At 45.1% G+C, this 21,009-nt stretch overlaps 1 protein-coding gene across 2 annotated transcripts in view; it reads right to left on the bottom strand.

The window, feature by feature from the left end:
* PCBD2 (pterin-4 alpha-carbinolamine dehydratase 2) overlaps nucleotides 1–21,009 on the bottom strand; it is a 55,332-nt gene that overhangs the window by 29,704 nt on the left and 4,619 nt on the right. For both annotated transcript variants that reach the window (XM_039467378.2, XM_074381425.1), the window contains exon 2: nucleotides 16,606–16,737. In XM_039467378.2, the coding sequence (XP_039323312.1) occupies nucleotides 16,606–16,737 (132 nt within the window). The remainder of the gene's footprint in view (nucleotides 1–16,605; nucleotides 16,738–21,009) is intronic.

Below are 21,009 nucleotides of genomic sequence, written 5' to 3' on the forward strand. Positions count from 1 at the left end.
TGGTGGCTACAAAGCCCTATAACATCACATTTTCCTTCTGGCTGTCTCAAGTCACTTGAAGGGCTTGATTTTTTAGCTTCAATGGATCAATTCTATCTAGGTGATGATTTCTATTTGCTTTTTTAACAGGTGACTGGATCTATGCCTGATCTCAATGGGCATCGAGATCCTGAGTATCTTTAGCAAGAACCACCTGGTACAGCTCCCTGACACTTTTGTGTCCAACTGACAGCATTAATGCCGAGCATTTAGAAAAGATGGGCTAACAAGCCTCATCTGTGAGGCTGGTTACCATAGAGAGGGATTGGCTAAATTAAATATGGCTTTTATGTTCAATGGAATAATTTCTGTATCTCCCACCATTCAAAATCATGTGATAAGCCAGGTGCGGTGGCTTATGCCTACAATCCGAGAACTTTGGGAGGCCAAGGTGGGCGGACTGCTTAAGCCCAGGAGTTCGAGACCAGCCTGGGCAACATGGTGAAACCCAGTCTCTACAGAAAATACCAAAATTAGCCAGGTGTGGTGGCGCTCGCCTATAGTCCCAGCTGCTCAGGAGGCTGAGGTAGGAGGATCATCTGAGCCCAGAAGACAGAGGCTGCAGTGAGCCAAGATGGCGCCAATGCACTCCAGCCTCGGTGACACAGTGAGATCTTGTGTCAAAAAAGAAAAAAAAAATCATGAGGCAAAATATTTTACTGATGTGTAAATGTGCACTATTCATGAAACGAGAAAAGCAACTGGCAAAAAGTATCTACGTTATGATCCCAAACATATACACATACATACACATTCACACAAACACACATTCACATACACACTCACACACACTCACACACATTCACACACACATTCACTCACATGCATTCACACACATTCACACAAACACACATTCACACAAGCACGAATTCACACAAATGCAAACACGCAAACACACATTCACACACATACACACATTCACACATTCACACATACATTCACACACATGCATTCACATATATTCATACATTCACACACGCATTCACACACATATTCACACAAATGCACATTCACACATTCACACAAACACATTGACACAAATACACATTCACACAAATACATATTCACAGACATCATTTTTAAGTGAGCTGAAAGATTTTCAGAAAGCAGAAAGGTCTATTTTTCTTCTTTATACTTTTCTATGTTTTCAAAATTATAAAGATATTATGAAATCATATTTTAAAATGTATTTACCAGCCAAACATGCCACACAAATGTTAACAGGAGGGTATCATTCCTATTAGAATGAGAGGCCTGGTGGATATCTGTAGAGTATGAGTAACCTATAAATGTTAAACCCTTCCATTTAAAGCTTGCAGTTTTTGTTTTTTTGGTTTTTGGTTTTTTTTTTTTTTTTTGAGACAGAGTCTTACTCTGTCACCCAGGCTGGAGTGCAGTGGTGCAATCTTGGCTCACTGCAGCCTCTGCCTCCTGGGTTCCAGCAGTTCTCCTGCTTCAGCCTCCCAGGTAGCTGGAATTACAGGCACATGCCACTATGCCCAGCTAATTTTTGTATTTTTAGTAGAGATGGAGTTTCACCATGTCAGCCAGACTGGTCTCAAACTCCTGACCTCAGATGATCCACCTGCCACGGCCTCCCTAGGATTACAGGCATGAGTCACCACGCCCAGCCAAAGCTTGCAGTTTTAAACACATAGAAATATGGAAGAGACTCACCCGCAAACTTACATAACAGAATCATACTTTAAGAAACTCTGAACTGGCCAGGTATGGTGACTCTGGCCTATAATCCCAGTACTTTGGGAGGCCAAGGTGGGAAGATAACTTGAGGCCAGGAATTCAAGACTAGCCTGGGCAACATAGCAAGATTCCATCTCTTAAAAAAGTAAAATTAAGGCCAGGTGCAGTGGCTCAAGCCTGTAATCCCAGCACTTTGGGAGGCCGAGGCAAGCGGATCACAAAGTCAGGAGTTCGAGGCTAGCCTGCCCAAACCTCATCTCTACTAAAAATACAAAAATTAGCTGGGTGCCTGTAATCCCAGCTACTCAGGATGCTGAGTCAGGAGACACACTTAAACCTGGGAGGCAGCAGAAGTTGCAGTGAGCCAAGATCACACTACTACACTCCAGCCCGGGCAACAGAGCGAGACTGTGTCTCAAAAAAAAAAAAAAAAAAAAAAAGTAAAATTTAAAAATTTGCCAGGGCTGGGCACAGTGGCTGACATCAGCCAAAGGGAGGATTTTGGGAGGCCAAAGCAGGGGAATCACTTGAGGTCAGGTGCTCAAGACCAGCCTGGCCAACATGGTGAAACCATCTCTACTAAAAATATAAAAATTAGACAGGCGTGGTGGCACATGCCTGTAATCCCAGCTACTTAGGAGGCTTAGGCAAGAGAATCGTTTGAACCCAGGAGGTGGAGGTTGCAGTTAACTGAGATTGCACCACTACACTCCAGGCTGAGTGACAGAGCAAGACTCTATCTCAAAAAAAACAAAATTAGCCAGGCAGTGTGGCATGCACCTATAGTCCCAGCTATTCAGGAGGCTGAGGTAGGAGGACCGCTTGAGCCCAGTAATTTGAGGCTATAGTGAGCTATGATCACGTCACTGCACTCCAGCCTAAGAAACAGAGACTCCATCTCTTAAAAAATAATAAAAAGAAATTTTAAAATTTTTAAAAGGAAACTCAGAATTCAAATGGCCCTCTCTTCTATACATCTGTACCCATGGCTATATGGTTAGTGGCTTAGATGTTTATCTTCTCTACGCAGAGTTCCAATTCTCCAAATAAAGGTTTCAGCTACTTTCTGTAGACCTATCTGGAAGTGACTTTCCCCTCTAGACAGAAGCCAAACTCCAATCTGTAACAGACTTAGAACTGATCATTGATCAATCCAGTATTATAAACTAATGCTTTCAGGGTAGGGTATAGGGAGCCATGTAGCAATTGACAAGTCAAATTCCTATCAGTAGCTGGCAATCTTCTTCTTCGAAACATGCAAATAACACATAGCCTCCTTTAAGCACTCCAAAATAAACATTTCTTCCTAAACAGCAGAAATAGACTCAATTCTGAATAGCAGAGTTGTCCATTTAAAGCGCTAAAGGCATTCCTAAACAGACTGCAATCCACATCCTTTGTTATTCTACAATCCTTCAAAATACAGACTTGTATTAAGAGAAGAGGGGTCACCTTAGGGGTGGGATATCTGGGCTTGGAATGATGGCTCCACAGCCCACTTCCTCTGAGTTTGAGCAAGCTCTTTAACTTCTGACTTTTCCACCATAAGCAAAATGGGGATGCTAACACCTAACCTGAGAAGGCTGCTGGGAAGCTTCAATGAAACAACCTATGTTATTTCATAGGTCACCTAACAGTGAGCTACTAACACCCAGTAGACACTCAAAACACTCATTAGTTCATAAAATACTTTGTAGTCCTCTGATCTGTCACAAAGAAAACTGATCTGGCTGCATTTCAGGTAATGATGCAATATTAAGAGTTACCTGTGTACAGAATGACCTTAAAGCAACACTCTTATATTCAAACTTCTAAAATTAATTCCTCAAAAATATTGCCAATATATTTTAGCTTTTCTTCACAGCACACCACCAAGTTATGATTTAGAAAAAAGAAAAATCGGCCAGGAATGCTGGACCAGTGGTAACAGAAAAGGAAAGAAAAAGAAAGAATTTGAGATTAAAGAATTGTCTTGAAACAGAAGTGAATGCCTAACGGATGCCAGGGAACAGGCCTATGGCAGCCTCCCAGTGTGGTATTCAGTGGAGTCTCAGAAGAATCTACCACAGGACCTCAGAACATCAATATTCTCAACCGACTGTGGCTGCAGTCGTGGGTGGCTGAAACCGTGGTGCTAAAATACTAAGTGCCAGCCTTAGTCTCTCATGATTGGAGGCAACTGACTAGCAACACCATGAGAGCCCATTTTCTTCCCTGATGTCTCAATACTGCATGCAGCACAAAGGCACAGTCGATGCTGCTGTTCTGCAAAGTGCCGTATGGCACTACAGGGCATCCTCTCTCATCTCTCGGACACAGCAACTTAGAAGCCAGATAAGCTCATCACCATTAGCAATCATCTATGCCTAGGAGTAAGGAGATGAGGGAAAGGAAACGTCCCTGGTGAGAAAGGACTATATGCATCCTGTAGGGGACAGAAAGATGAAACACTATGTTTGCCTAGGGATAAGTGCACTGACTAGGACCATCCATGGTGAACCAAATCAGGGGCCCTCATGCATTCAAAATACAACTGGATAACACTAGGTAACCCTGAGCTGGGTACTATGGGAGATGTACACAGGCACAACCCAAGTCTCTGTTCTCAGGGTGCTTTTACCTTAGCTGGAGGAGACACAGGTAAACAGTTACATTACCCTGTTCATAATCTAAGTTGCATATAGTGTTGTCCTAACTTTGCCACTAGTTCACTGTCACCCTGAACAAACCACATTACCCTGGGTCTCAGTCCCCCCTTCCTTTCTAGTTCTAACATTAATAGGCCCCATATCAAAGCTCTAAGATGCTTAATTAATATCAAAACAAGGTTGGGCCAGGAGCAATGGCTCATGCCGGGAAGCTGGGGAGGGAGGATTGTTGAGGTCAGGAGTTCAAGACCAACCTAGGCAACATAGTGAGACCTTACCTCTACAAAAAAATGTTTTAAAAATTAGCCAGGCATGGTGGCATGTGCCCGTAGTCCAAGCTACTTGGGAGGCTGAGGCAGGAGGATCACTTGAGCCCTGGAGTTGGAGGCTGCAGTGAGCTACGATCCCACCACTGTACTCAAGCCTGGGTGACAAAGAAAGATCCCATCTTTAAAAACAATTTTTTTAATTTAAAAAATAAGCCTGAAATAACACCACAAACAAGTATAAGTTAACTCTAGGAGTGAATTCTACACGGAAGGAAACACAACAGACTAACATCTGAGACTGCTGGATCTGTATAAAGCATATGAGCGCCACCTCCCCTCCAGGTTGGCCTGCGCCCCACCCACCAAAACGATCCACACTATAGTCACTGATACCCTCCATGCTGCTTCCTCCGATGGTCATCCTCTGGGCCTCATCTTACTTGGTGTCTCAGCAGAACTGATACTTCCCTCCTTTTGAAACACCATCTTGTTTTGTATTCTGTGATATAACACTGACCTGATTTTTCTCCTTTTCTATTCATTTGTTTGTTTGTTTGTTGTTTTTTGTTTGTTTTTTGAGACAAGGTCTCACTCTATCACCCAAGTTGGAGTGCAGTGGCACAATCATAGGTCACTGCAGCCTCAAACTCTTGGCCTCAAGCAATTCTTCTCCCTTGGCCTCCCGAAATGCTGGGATTACAGGCATGAGCCAGCAGCTTCTTTCCATTTCTCTAACAAATCTTTCTTGTCTTTGCCAGGTCCTCCTCTTCTAACTCACCCCTAAATGGACCGATTCCTGAGCCATCCTCTCTTCTCACACTGTAATTTCTTCTTGAGTTATCTCATCTATTACCTTGGCTTTTTTCCATACATACCTATGATTCTCCAACCCAGACCTCACCTCCGGGTTTCTATTTCAGACATAAATTTGCTGGAAGTTGACATTTGGATGTCTCACAGCACTCCCTTATAACAGTGTCCAAACCAGAAATCTTGATCCCTGCATCCCAAACCTGTTCTTCTCCCCCCACACTTCCCCAGCTCAGTAAATATCACTTCCAGCCACCTATTTCCTCCAGGCCTGAAATCTGGGAGTCATTCTTGATACCCTTCACCCTTGTTCCTTACCACCCATCACACTCCTCGCTAGTCAGAGAAGCCTGGGTATTCTCTTTATATCTGCATTTTCTGTAAGAGTTATGTGTGCTACCACTGGTTTCTACTCATGTAAACTCCTAACGCTCCAATCTCTATACATCTCCGCTTCTCCTGTCACTGTTCCAATTCACAATCTCCCGCTATGTCCACCCCGTAAGGCTCTCTCACCTGGAGTGACGTAACAGCCTCCTTACTACTCTCCCTGATTTAACTTCTGTCCCCACTACTCTGTCATCTGATTGGTCTCTTTTTTAATGCATCAGCTTATTGCTTCCTTACCAAGGCCTTCCCTGACCATGCTTCTCAAAGAGAAGTAGGTCTTTCCATCATTCTCTCTCACAGCACCCCTTTCTCATGCAGAGGCAGTATCTGAGCCACTAACAATATGGACTGCCTGGAATCCAATCCTGACTCCACACTTACTAGCCGTGAGACCTTGGGCAAGTCACTTAGTCGAGGTATCAGTTTCCTCCTCTGTAAAATTAGAGAAATCTATTTCACAAGGTTCTGTAAGGATTAAATGAATGAATACACATAAAGTCCTTCCCATAGTGCAATGGCCCATAGTTTAAGTGTTCACCATTTCCTGTTAAGATTTTTCTTCCTGGCACTTAGCATAACTTGTAACGACATATTCACTTTTTTCTTTGCTCTCCCTCCCTCACTACGCTGTGTACTCTGTGACGATGCAGACAGTACCTGCTTTGTTAACTGCTATACCCCAGGGTCTGGCACAGTATCTAGCCTATAGTAAGTGATCAATAACTGTTTATTGTTAAGTGCATACAAATCAAGAAAAACTTTCTAGAAATGGATAGGATGTGAACAGAAGGGGCAGGATAGGGTGAGATGGGGCATGGGAGAGAGAACAACAGTTTGAATAAAGGAAGAAAAGAACTGAACTGAAGAGCTGGGTGGGGGGGTTCACACCTGTAATCCCAGCTATGCAGGAGACTGAGGCAGGAGGATCGCTTAAGCCCAGGAGTTCCAGGCTGCAGTGGGCTATGATCATGCCCCTGTATTCCAGCCTGGGTGACAGAGCAAAACCCCAACTCTAGAAACAAACAAAAAAACACTGAACTGAGATGGAAAGGGCCTTGGTTCCAATTCCAGCATGGCCACTAATTTTCATGGGCTCGGTCAAGGTACTCCCAATGTCTGAGCCTTGTTTTCCCCAGTTCTTCAGTGAAAGGGATGACTGGGTGAATTCTCAGGTACATTACAGTTCTCATCTCTGAAGAAAGAGCTTCTTGCAGAGGAGTAAACATGAGGTGAGCTTAGGGCTGGGCCATGGGCAGCCTCGAAAACCTCTAAGATGAAGCACGCCCTCTAAAACATAATAGGAAAGCAGTGAGATTAACTCGGTCACGACCAAGTGGCATGCAGGCCAGTGGGAGCAGGGAGAGCCTAAAGGTAACATGTGGCCAGGAAGCTCCTCCCAGAACTCTAGCGGGAAGGCAGCTGTACATGGACCAGCAGCACAGTCCTATGAAAGATTACAGGGCGACTGACCAGTTCTTGGTAAAAAATCACCAGGATAATTCTTCTGGTTCAGGTCTAGGTGCTTGAGAGGACAGTGGTGCAGCTACCGAGAGGAAGAAGCCATATGAAGGAAAGTGAGACAAGAGTTTGCTTTCAGACACCCTACACTGGTGGGAAAGCTCCCCCAGGAAGCTTCCCTGTACGCTGTAGCCCAGCTCACTGAACCCACCTTAGGGCCTTCCTTTCCCCACACACTGCAAACAAGGTGTGTCCTCTTTCTCCCTGTCCTTGACCTATGCCACCTGCTAGCCCCTCCCTTAGTGCCTTCCCTCACAACCACATTTCGGACCGTCAAGAACCAACTCAAAACTCCACTTCTCCTGGCAGCAGCCGCCCTGAAGAGCACCTCCTTTGGCTTCTTAGCACAGCACTTCACATTTCAGTACCTGACTAACATGGCAAGTTAAAAAAAATCAACCACCTTGTACAATTCAGATAAGCCACCTGCCTGACACAACTAGGAGCTCTTCTGGGCAAAAACAAAACCAGGTCCTTCTGTCGCATCTTCCTCCTTCCGCAACTTGGATCCAGAGTAGTGCTTGCGCCTCAGGGGATGTAAGCCCAACAGCTTTGCTGGGTACACTGATCCTGACAGAACCACATGATGTGACTCCAGGCCCAGCCACCCTGGGGCTGCTCCACGCACCTGGTGCATGTCCACAGAAAGGGTTCCAATGGCGAGAACAGAGCACTTGAAGTCAGTTTGATGTATGATATAGTACAAAGCCTCAGCAGCCAGGCTCATGCCTGTAATTCCACCACTTTGGGAGGCCACAGCAGGCGGATCACTTGAGCTCAGGAGCTCAAGACCAGCCTGGCCAACATGGTGAAACCCCATCTCTACTAAAAAAACAAAAAATTAGCTGGGCTTGGTGGCAGGTGCCTATAATCCCAGCTACTCAGGAGGCTGAGGCAGTAGAATTGCTTGAACCTGGGAGGTGGAGGTTGCAGTGAGCTGAGATCACGTCATTGCACTCCAGCCTGGGCAACAGAGCAAGACTCCACCTCAAAAAAAACAAGCCTCCATCCTGCCCTGTTGGCTGACAGCATGCGAGCAGAGTCATTAGTAGCATTTGCTGTTTTCATAGGACTGATTTTAACGATACAATTAAATGACCTTTGATTGCTCAACAGTGATACCTGGGCTACTCCCAAACAAGTACAGCTTTGTTTGTTTCAGCTGGCAAATATTCCCTTCCTCTGGGAAGTATAGTAAAACACATTTAAGGGAGAAAACTAATCCAGCAAGTAGTCCTCAGATAACAGGATCTCATCTAAAAAAAAAAAAAAAAAAAAAAAAAAAAAAAAAAAAAAACCTTTCTATGTCACAGTAGGATCTAAAAATGTTGCTGTGGGAACCAGGGATGTGAGTCTGGCATCTGCTAACTGCTACATGACCCGGTATGACCACAAGTAATTCCATGATCTCAATCTGGTTTAGTGTCCTTCTGTAAAATTCAGTAAATGAGTCAGAATGCCCCACTCTAACCTAGATCAAAAGGGCAATATAATAGTAATGATCTGCAACACAGGGGAGAGAATATTGCTGCTTTGTTTTGTTTGAAAGGATGTAAGAAAAAGAGCAGAACATAGAGAGCTCAGGGCCAGGGAAGAAGAACCTCAGCCACCTGTCAACACTGCCAGACCGAATCCCTCCTGAGGGCAGAGAGCAACTGGCCGCTACCCAGCCACAGGAATATGAGGGCAGCACTGTCTTTGCTAAGAACACAGTGGCTGCTCAGCCATTACAGCTGCTCCATCAGGCACCCACTATTTGTATTCTGACACATCTAAATGCAAGTTCTGTGTCGGGGCCCTAACGCACCACAAACTATTGACAAAACTCCTGCTGTGCAAACCCGAACATTGTTGATAATGGCAGTAGTAAAGTGGTAGGCAGGCATACCAAAGAAAAACAGAAACAGAACGGAAAAGAGCAAGACCAAAATATTTTTGAGTGATTATTTAAGGTCTCCTTTCAATTATTTTCTGCAATTATTGAGCCCGCAGTCTATTGTTATTAATTCATAGTCAACCTGTTTAAGCAGTACCAGCAATGCAGGCTGAAAACAAATGCCTCGGTAATTTCCTAAGCTTTGAATGTTATTTTCTTGTCAGTTAAATTTAAAGCAACCCATTTGTGACCGCTTTATACCAAGCTAATCTCATCTAAAGTGCTTCACAAACCCTAACAGCTACACTAAGGTTTTATACTAATGAAAGCAATTTACATAAATGAAATTTATGTCACTGCATTTCATGACAAATTTTTTATTTTGTAATAATTACGGTACTTATATGATAACATCTGTTGATATTCACAGTCTAAGCCTGGCAAAGATTTAAACCCACAACATTTTCCATGCATCACGTACATTATCTGTGAAAAGCAATAAAAAAAAGCAATGAATGCATTAATCATACCAATATCATCTGCAAAGCATAAATCTGAAATACCTTTCACGTCAGCTCAAACTGCTTTTTTATTTTTTACACACCTGATTTTACTCCATCTGTAAAAAGGCAAGACAAAGACTGTTGAGGAAATCAAACTTCTTGGCTGCTTGACTTTTACAAAATACTCAGGCTAAGTTCTGTAAACAGAAGATTTACTACACGACTAAGAGAAAATGATGCCGTTAAAAGCCTATTTTTATTAAAGGACGGTGTAAGGACCACAGCATTTTCACACTGCAACGCAGTGTTATATTTGCATTGTTGACAGCTGTTTTGCATTTCTCCTCATCTATCTATTGCATGTGCTTTTACAAATACACAGCAGGTCTAGACCTACTGTACCATACAAACAGCAGCAGCAAAAGTCCAAATGATAACATTTCAGGCTATTATTTCCCTACCCTGGTGGATACCAGCACTCCTGTTCCAGTCACCTCCTGGGAGCATCAACATGGTCCTGCTCAGGAAGAACTCCAAAGGGAACACTAACAAGAACACTACACAGGTATGTTCATCAGCTTCTCAAATTTTACGTAAAGTTTGCGAAAATATATGAGTGTCTCTATTCTAGTGAAAACTATGAATGCTTTCTCAGGTTTCTATTCTACTGTGGTTACAAAGCCAATCATGGGCACATGTCAAACGCAAACTAGTGTGTATAACCATACAAGTTTTCACTTTACCTGGTGCCAGACACATAAACATTAGCTTATACTTTAAATGCAAAATGACATTTTCTTTTTTTCTTTTTGAGATGGAGTCTCACTCTGTCACCCAGGCTGGAGTGCAGTACCATGATCTAGGCTCACTGCAACCTCTGCCTCCCAGGTTCAAGCCATTCTCCTGCCTCCGCCTCCCAAGTAGCTGAGATTACAAGCGCCTGCCACCGTGTCTAGCAAATTTTTTATTTTTTATTTTTAGTAGAGAAGGGGTTTCACCATTTTGGCCAGAGTGGTATTGAACCCCTGACCTCAGGTGACCTGCCCGCCTCGGCCTCCCAAAGTGCTGGGATTACAGGGATGAGCCACAATGCCCAGCCGCAAAATGACATTTTCTAACCTACATGATGCCCATGCCACAAGCATCCTCTTTGGGATTGGTTCCCTACCCTCCCTCCACAGGTAGAATATCCTCTTTCAAGAGTACACAGATGTATTACTCACTCATAACTTTGATGTGCACAACAAAGAACAATCAAACCCAAACTAATTCGTTCACAATGAGAGCTATGGAGACCTCCACCAATATCCTGCGGAGGATTGTTAAGACTTTCATCAGCAGTTGTCTTTCTTCTGGTGTCATCAAGCCTTTGACTTCACTAAGCATTTCAAAATGTTCACCATAAGCCTATTATCAAATTCCTCAATAAAACATTTTTATAAAGTAAGGCAGCAACAGTAACTTTGAATTGCTCTATGCAGGAGTCTCTGTGGGCACAGGAAGAGAAACATTTTACAAACCCCAAAGTCACATATGGTGCTACTCCTACTAGGATGTGGAGAGCAACACCACCCCAGCCTCGGTGCCTAGTTGGCTCCTCTTCCCTCCTGCTCCAGCTTCAGAAAGCTTCAGTGACAGCAGCATAGCCACCAAAAGGTGAGGGTGACGAACAAGATACAGAACAAATAAAGCCTGGACCTTGCCCCAAATATCAACCAGTTCATATGATTCCATCCAACATCACTGAATGCCCTGCTGGGCAGGCCCACCAAATAAAGCACACACAGGCCCCAGGAGCTCCTCCGCAGGGAACCACAGCTGATTCTTAGAAAGCTCGGTCCCATCCTCCTGAATCACCCGTTGGAAACTCCTCATGTCCTACATGCAAAATTCATCATTCACCCAGGCGCCCAGCCACTGCCGCTTAGCCATTCCAGATCCTGAGCTTATTTCCATGCTGAACAAGGGTGGCCCAGGTATTCAGCAGTGAAAGAACAGGGACAGCCTTCTGGGGGCAGACAGGGGTATTGCCACCTGGCTGGCTGGGCTCCTTTCCTGGAGGGTTCCACCTTCTGGCACCTGTAGTAGCTATTTCCTGGGTTCCAAAGCCTCACTTTCTGCACCTACTTTTAAGCTTAAAATTTCCTCGGATTCTGTAAGCTTCCAGTTCATCCCATACATGTCACACATAACAAAATCTATCTTTATGAGACACTCACACTCACATTTCTACCTGACATTTTGTTCTTTCAACACAGACACCCTGCAGTTACCAAACACTTACGTTTACATGTTGCTTGCAGACCTCTCCCACCTGCTGTCTACAGGAACAACAACAGCAAAAAGCAAAGCTCCTTTACAAATGCCAACCCCACCCTGTCTGGATCCAAGCACTCGGAGTGTGGAAACTCCCTGCCTCGGGTCCCAGCATTGCCATGCTATCTGCTCACAGAGTCACCATCTGTCACCAACACATTGCCCACCGACCCATGACACACTGTGCCACCAAGGGTGGAAAGAGGAGGCTAAGAGCAACTGACACCTATGGCTACTTCATCCACCTATGCTAGGAGAATCCCTTGAAAAATCTGTACTTGTAATCTCCAAATATCTGTATCCATCTGAGCACCCCATCTTCCCCAGCTCGGTGAATGGCACCAGTGGCACTACCCTTTACTCTATAGCTTAAACCAAAGCCTTGGTGCTGTCCTTGACCCTCCCCTTCCCCATATCCAATCATTCAGCAAGTCTAGATTATTCTGCTTTCAAAATATGAGGAACCCGACATTTCTCTCCACCCCCACTGCTGCCTCCGTAAGTCCCCCATCGTCTCTGGCCTCGATGTCTGCAACAGTGTTCTACAGAGTCTGCCTGCTTCCAGTCTGACCTTCCTGCCACCTATTCTCAGCAGAACAGCAGGGTGGTTTTTTAGAACACAGCCACAGAATGACACTTCTCCACCTGAAATCCTCCAGTAGCTTTCCTTTGCAGAATAAAATCTGAACTCCTCACCATGCCAAAAAGGTCCCCATGCTCTGACCCTTCCCCTCATCTCATCTCCTGCTCCACTCCAGGACACTGGCCTTCTGCTTCTGGCTCAATCATGCCAAGGTCATTCGGCTTCAGGAACTCTGTGCCTGCTGTTCTCCCCATCTGGAAAGCTCTTCCCTTGGATCGTCACGTGCTGAGCTCCTTCACATTAGTCAGGCTTCAGAGATCCCCTCCCCAGAAAGGCCTTTCCAGACCACTCCACCTCCAAGAGTGCCTCCACCCCTCTCTATTCCAGTACCCTACTTTATTCTCCATGGTACTCATCACTAGCTGAAATTACATTTCCTATTCATCTGTTTATTGTCTATCTTCCCACTGGGATGGAAACAACATGAGGTTAGAGTAGTACGTAGTATACAGAAAATGCTTAATAAATTTTTGTTTAATTAATGAATGTTTTATGATAAACTTAATTTTTTTTTTAATTTAACCACATGGTGGTCGGGTGTGGTGGCTCACGCCTTTAATCCCAGCACTTTGGGAGGCCAAGGTGGGCGGATCACAAGGTCAGGAGCTTGAGACCATCCTGGCTAACATGGTGAAATGCCGTCTCTACTAAAAATACAAAAAACTAGCCAGGTGTGGTGGCGCGCACCTGTAGCTGGGTGACATGCGCCTATAGCTTACTAGAGAGGCTGAGACAGGAGAATCGCTTGAACCCAGAAGGTGGAAGTTGCAATGAGCCAAGATCGCACCACTGTACTCCAGTCTGGGCAACAAAGCAAGACCCCATCTAAAAATAAATAAATAAAATAAAACTTAACCACATGTATAACTGGCATGCTCTGGCATACTTGGAAAACAAATATACCCATGGAGACAGACCAAAAGAGAACAGAGAAAAATAAAAGTAGTTGGGATTGGAAATTTTTTTTATTTACACCATCCTATTTAATGTTATGCTGTTGTTACAATTTTTTTTTAAATGGCTTTTCTGTCCTAGATGAAAGATGAATGAGGACCTGTCGGTGCCAGAGGGTCACTACCCTACTCACCAGTTGTGAGTAAGAGAAAAGCAACTCCTAATCCCTGGACGCTGGCCTGGTACTATCAGCCAGTCCCTGGTGTTCTCCTTTTCAATATCAGCATCAACATCAAAAAAGGCCACTCTGACCATGATGGATGAAGACCACAACAAGACCACTCTGCAATATCTGAACACAGACAAAACGAACTTTGTACAATCCACAAAATACCAAACATCCTCCTCTCCCAGCTAACGAGTGACTATTGCTTCTTCTTCAATTTCAGCTTTGGCACCATTTTAATCTCCTCTCCCTATAGATATAATTTATTAAAATGCTCAATGACAGAAGTACCCATTTCCGGACAGCATCTAATCCAGAGCAAAGTCCCCAAATCACTACTACAAGCCCAGATCCTATCCTGGCTTCCCAACACCGTCTCGTGAGGCGCCTCATGGTGCCCTTTGGTGTGCCTTCTCCCTCACTGCAGGAAGCTCAACCTGTTCGACTATAGGTGTGTTCCGAGTTGTGCTTCGCTGGAGGGCACTGATAACTGTCAGGATATCAGTTACCATCATCAGCCATGGTACAGGCAGAAGTCATAGGGGCCTGGCAGGAAAACTGATGACCCCCAGATATGATCTCAGTGCTGGTTCATCTGCCTCTTTTCCTAAAAGTTGGGTGAATGGAGAAAAGAGTCTACTTAATTAAATGCCCCAGTGAATAATGTTACAATCAATCCAGTATGCTTCCCTACCATTGCTGAAGGTCACCCTGAGCGCAAGGTCAGAATGGTGCTGGAGGACTGACTCACGGGCAGGGCCTGAGGCAACACCACTCAAGTACTTTAAGCCACATGTTCAAGCCCAATAAATTAGGCCAGGTTTAAAGAAGTCAAGCTGTACACATGTAAGAATTTTAATAAGCTTGGAAAATGCTACCCAGAGCTTATACACAGGCTTACTGTACCAATGGGATTCCCTGCCACCAGCCGCAGCGTGCTAAGCCCCTGACAAGAGCTGTCGAGCATGTGGGGCAGCGGGGACAGGGAGTCTGCTTGGTCCAGGTTTCCTTAGGAGTTGGGGACTCACAGCAGAAGGCTGGCAGCCAGATGGATAGAGAACAGAATCGGGCATGCAACTCAACGGAGCCAACAGCATTTACTAGGAAAACACGCCGCGGGTTTCTTTGGTGCGAATCTGGTCTTCACACACCCTTCTAGAAACCAGCAAACACTGTAATCAATGTCTGCATTTATCAAATGCCTGTTTGTACCCAGAACTGTGTTAGGTACAATAGAGAGTTATTTAAGCAAACATGGTCTCTGACTTCTAGATGCCGACACCCAATATAAATAAAAACAATAAATCTGTCCAAAGGATTACCAAACTAACTGAACAAACAACATAGTCAAAAGCGTTTACCTTATATAAATGCAGTGGAGTAATAAGGGAAGGGAAAGTCATGGGAGATGACTCTCTAAACAGGGTGGGGCCCTAATGGAACAGTTACCTTGCTAAAGCTGACTCTCCAAGAGGGAGGTCAGGTTTTAAGACAAGGTTCAGGATCTGGCTACTGGGCTGGAGAAAAATAACCCAATGAGGGAAAAGGGTGCAGCCTGGGAGATGATTTAGAGCTAGAAATTTAACTGCAGGAAGAAAGAAAAATTACCAACAGCCCAGAAAAAGTAAAGGAAAATAAGTCAAGCAGGTATATCTTCCTCAGCCAGTATTCATGCCCCCTTCAGATAAATATAGAAAGCTTAAGCTTAGGCACAGTGGCTCGCACCTATATGCCTGGCACATTAGGGGGCTAAAGCAGGAAGATCGCTTGAGGCCAGGAATTTGAGACCAGTCTGGGCAAGATAGCCAGATCCTGTCTCTCCAAACAATACAAAAATGAGCTGGGTGTGGCACACGCGTATAGTCCCAGCTACTCAGGAGGCTGAGGTGGGAGGATCACCTGAGCCCAGGAGGTCGAGGTGGCAGTGAGCCGCAGTCACACCACCGCACTCCAGCCTGGGCAACAGAGCAAGGCCCTGTCTCAAAAAATAGCAATCAATAATAAAAAGCTTACACTGTCTTTCGCTGTTATTGAAATTTCAAAAAAAAAAAAGAAACCTAAATATCCTAACCAACACCAAATCAAAGCAATAGTAGTTTCAGAATTTGTTTTCCAAATAACACAAACCACCCTCTTTCCCCAGAGCTAAACATCGCCCAGGTGGGTGATGGCAACTGTCAACAGGATGTAACTCTGTCACTGAATTCTTAAAGAAGGGAAGAGCTGAATCCTAGATCTACAAGGAACCAGACAACTGGGAGAATCAGAAAGAGTTACAGCCTAGGCCAGGCACGCTGGCTCATGCCTGTAATCCCAGCACTTTGGGAGGCTGAGGTGGGCGGATCATTTGAGGTCAGGAGTTCCAGACCAGCCTGGCCAATATGGCAAAACCCTGCCTCCTAAAAATACAAAAATTGGCCGAGCGTGGTGGCTCACACCTGTAATCCCAGCACTTTGGGAGGCCGAGACAGGTGGATCACCTGAGGTTGGGAGTTCAAGACCAGCCTAACCAACATGGAGAAACCCCATCTCTTCTAAAAATACAAAAAATTAGTCGGGCATGGTGGCGTATACCTGTAATCCCAGCTATTTGGGAGGCTGAGGCAGAAGAATTGCTTGAACCCAGGAGGCGGAGGTTGCAATGAGCCAAGATCATGCATGCCATTGCACTCCAGCCTAGGCAAGAATGAAACTCCATCCAAAAAAAAAAAAAGTTACAGCCTAAGTTAACAAAAATAGACCATAGCTCTAGCAAGAATTTATAACAATTACCTGATTAAAATTTTGGAAGGAGAACTCTTTGTAGATGGCATCTCTCTCACTTAATTCCGACCATCCTGCTGCTTTAAGGGCAAGTGTAGCTTGGTTCCTCTCCTCTGCCGTCAATCTGTGAGTGCCTGATGACTATGAAGAGAACACATTTCATACCTGAAAATGTAGAAGTTTACTCAAACTCAAACTTATGGCTCCTTACCTTAAACAGAGTCATAGAAAAATCTGAAAGGCAACAAATTCTAACCACCTTTCATTCTTTTGTTCTCGCAAGAGAGACCAAAGCAAGGCTAGCACTGTGAAAAATAAGCTGCCTCCATGATATGTCACCTCTGGCCCCCTTACTGCTGCCTCAAACTTCACAATTCAGCTTCTCTGGTTGGTTGGTTTGCTTTTTGAGGCAGGGTCTTGCTCTGTCAGTCAGGCTGGAGTATGGTGGTGCAATCACAACTCACTGCAACCTCTGCCTCCCGGGCCCAAGTGATCCTCCCACCTCAGCCTCCTGAGTAACTGGGACTACAGGGGCACACCACCACGTCCAACTAATTTTTAGTATTTTTGGTGGAGACATGGTTTCACCATGTTGCTCAGGCTCATCTCGAACTCCTGAGTTCAAGGGATCCACCTGTCTCAGCTTCCCAAGTGCTGGAATTACAGGCATGAGTGACCACACCCAGCCCTTCTGTGGTTTATTACAGATACAACAAAGATTGACTATTACCACTGGCCATCTTGGACCCTGCAGCATTCCAGGACTTGTGGCAAGTCTACTGGCAGGACCAGAATTAGAATTCAAGGCTCCAAACTCCTGGTCTATCGCTCTTTGGATGGCCCTACATCACCTCAGTAGCCTTCACTACTCTCTGTTCTATCTGTAATAAGCCAGAGCAGCTGAATTGTAACGTCTGAGGCAGCAGTGAGGGGGCCAGAGGAAACATATCATAGAGGGAGCTTATTTGTACAGAGCTAGCCTGCTTTGGTCTGTCTTTTGAGAACCAAAAGAATGAAAAATGGTTTTAACGACTGGGGAGTTACCATCTCCTGTCACATCTAATGAAAACCCATACCTAGAGGGCAAAAAAACAAATGCGCATTTACATAGGATTTTATCTAACTTCTCGGGGTCCACAGAGCCTCTGGACTTGAGGTAAAAAGCCATGACCTCAGTGGAGTGAGTTTATGAAACCCTTTTTCAGAGCGCCAGTAAGACAAACTCCATAGTTTGGCCAGAGAACTGCCCAGTCCGAAGCACTTGTGTGCACTGTCTGCCCTGTTTCTACTCACTCTGGTGAAGACTTTCACAAACCCAGGTTCTGCTGGTTAACAGGCCCACACTTCCCATGCTACTGGTTTTTTTAACCAAAAGAACTTTAAACATCGGGGCCAGAGAGACGAGATGGACACTCTACTGGAAGTCAGGAAAGCTGAGTTCTCATTCCAGGCAATACTTCCTGCCTTACCTACTTGCAGAGTTACCATAGGCTCTGGTGAGGGAGAGGCTGTCACCCAGAAAGATGAACTAATGTGAAGGCTTGTCATCAAAGGGCAACTGGCAACTATGGGCTAAGCTGCGTTCCCCAGATTCTCTGCCATTAAGCTACAACTCACTCCCACTTCAGAAATCCTAAAATCTTTTATCACTAATTTTTTAAGAGAGCAAAAAGATTTTACCTTTAGACAACTTATTCTATGAAGATGAAGAAAAAAATACTAAGGAACCAGCTTTCTAGTCTTTGCTAGGTCAGCTATTCTTCCCCACAACTAACAAAAGGAAAGAATGAGAGTACTTTTTTTCCTGAGACCAAGTCTTGCTCTGTCACCCAGGGTGGAGTGCAGTGGTGTGATCTCAGCTCACTGCATCTCTGCCTCCCAGGTTCAAGCCATTCTTCTGCCTCGGCCTCCCAAGTAGCTGTAATTACAGGCACATGCCACCAGGCCTGGCTAATTTTTTTAATTTTTAGGAGAGACAGGGTTTCACCATGTTGGCTGGGCTGGTTTCAAACTCCTGACCTCAAAGGATCTGCCCACCTCAGCCTCCCAAAGTGCTGGGATTACAGGTGCGAGCCACCATGCCCGGCTGAGGATACTTTTTAATTAAACAAAAGTATGTAAAAGCTTTTTACTAAAAACCACTTACTAGGTTAGCTGGGCATGGTGGTGCATGCCTATAATCCCAGCTATCCAGCCTGGGCAACAGAGTGAGGCTCCATATTTAAAAAAAAATTTTTTTTTTTACTAGGTTCCTAGGGCTAGGGACAGTGTTTCCCATCTATAATTCTAGCACTTTGGGAGGCTGAGGTGGGAGGATCATTTGAGGCCAGGAGTTCAAGACCAGCCTAGGCAACACAGTGAGACCTCGGCTCTACAAAAAAATTTTGAAAATTAGCCGGGTGTGGTGGAGCAGATCCATAGTTTCAGCTACTTGGGAGGCTGAGGTGGGAGGATCACTTGAGACCAGGTGTCCGAGGCTGCAGTGAGATATGATCACCACTACATTCCAGCCTGGGTAACAGAGTGAGACCCTGTCCCTTAAAAAAAAAAAAAAAAGAAAGAAAGAAAAGTAAGTTATAAATAAATAGTGAATAGTAAACCATTTGCTATTAAGAATCAAAATATCCATTCATCAGTTTTTCAATGACAGTTCTGAAACACTTACACATATATCAATTATAAGAAATCTAAAATTCTTATTAAACGCTTATTTTGTCAACTCAAGAGGATTCTGGAAAAGAAACAGAATTATGTGTGTCCACATTGAGTAGCTGCAAAGAAAACCATTAAACATGCTGTCTGCAATGAAGCAGGCACCTGGTGTCTGTGGAACACACTCCGAGCTGTTTTCTCTGAGTGCTGGACCATCCACATCCCCTACTAAGATCAATGTACGCACTTTATGCCCACAACAGACACCTGCCTAGTAGCAGGCACTATGCCCAGGACTGAGAAATGGAGCCACTTCATCAACATAACATCAAAGGTCCCCATGAGGACACATTCCAAGCAGAACCCCTTGTGGTGGGCTTAATTTGTTCAGGGAGTGAAGGGGGACTAGGATTTGAAGAGAGTAAACTTGATCTAAGGCCTAGTTTTGTTACTTTTAGCTGTGGGATGCTGAACATGGCTTTTCTGAATTCTGAGGTCCTTCTGTCTACAGTGGGGATATTATAATATCTACCTGCCAAGATTTTTTGAAACGCTTAGATTACAGATATTGAATGTGAGAACACCTAGCATTGAGCCTGGCACGTGGCAGAGCTCAAATCAAGTCTTTTGATTCATTCCTTCCCAGAACGCCCTAATCTTAATGGGTCACTATCACCTGGGGCAGAGTATGCCTGGAGAAACGCCTAGATGACAGTAAGCATTCAACTTGTGTTCTCCCCTTCGTGGCCAGGAAGCTGCGGAGTGCTAATCTTCCACCGTCTACGAGCTATTTTAAATTTCTTCTATTGAAGAAGTTCAGGCCAGAGGAGATGGCTCACGCCTGTAATCCCAGCATTTTGGGAGGCCGAGGCAGGTGGATCATCTGAGGTCAGGAGTTCGAGACCAGCCTTGCCAACATGACAAAACCTTGTCTCTACTAAAAAATTTAAAAATTTAAAAAAAATTAAAAAATTTAAAAATTTAAAAATTAGCTGGGCATGGTGGTGGGCGCCTGTAATCCCAGCTACTCGGGAGGCTGAGGCAGGAATAGCTTAAACATGGGAGGCGGGGGTTGCAGGGAGCCAACATCGTGCCACTGCACTCCAGGCTCTGCGACACAGCGAGACTCCGTCTCAAAACAACAAAACAAAACAAAGCAAACATTTCAAACCGAAATGGGTGGTTAAAGGGCCACTTAAAAGGACAAGGTGAGTTTAACACATGATTTTCCCACTAGGTGGTGCTGCATATTAAAACTTTCCCCCTATTTACCCTAAACTGTTAATTTCTACAGCAGGAAAACTGACTGAAGGCCCCTTGGAAGAGGAAAGAAAAGCCAGTATGTCGCCAAAAAACACAATTTATTAATAACTCCTCCGAAACCTCAGTGGGCTCCCCATGAAGTGAAGCGCGAGCAGGAAGCCGCCGTAGGGAGCCGGGCCCGCAGCGCCGTCCGTCCTCAGCACCGCGAGCGGCAGCGAGCACCGAATCGTTCAGCAACTACTTTTCACGTCTGCCTTTTGTGGTTGAACAAAACTCGTTCCCGTTTGTTTCCGGTTGCTAAGTTCGCAGGTTTCGGCCGACGTATTAAGCCAACAGGCAAGTGGCGGAGGCTGCGGACACTCCGGTCTCTGAGCGGCGAGCCGGGCAGGTGCTCGGTCCCGGGACGCGGTGACCCAACCCCCGAGCCCCAGGGCCCGGCCCACGCCGCGGCCGCCCCAGTCCCGCTGGCCCCTCAGCCGACACCGCCGGGCCTCGCGC

Source organism: Saimiri boliviensis, chromosome 1 (assembly GCF_048565385.1).
Source record: "Saimiri boliviensis isolate mSaiBol1 chromosome 1, mSaiBol1.pri, whole genome shotgun sequence".
Lineage (NCBI taxonomy): Eukaryota > Metazoa > Chordata > Mammalia > Primates > Cebidae > Saimiri > Saimiri boliviensis.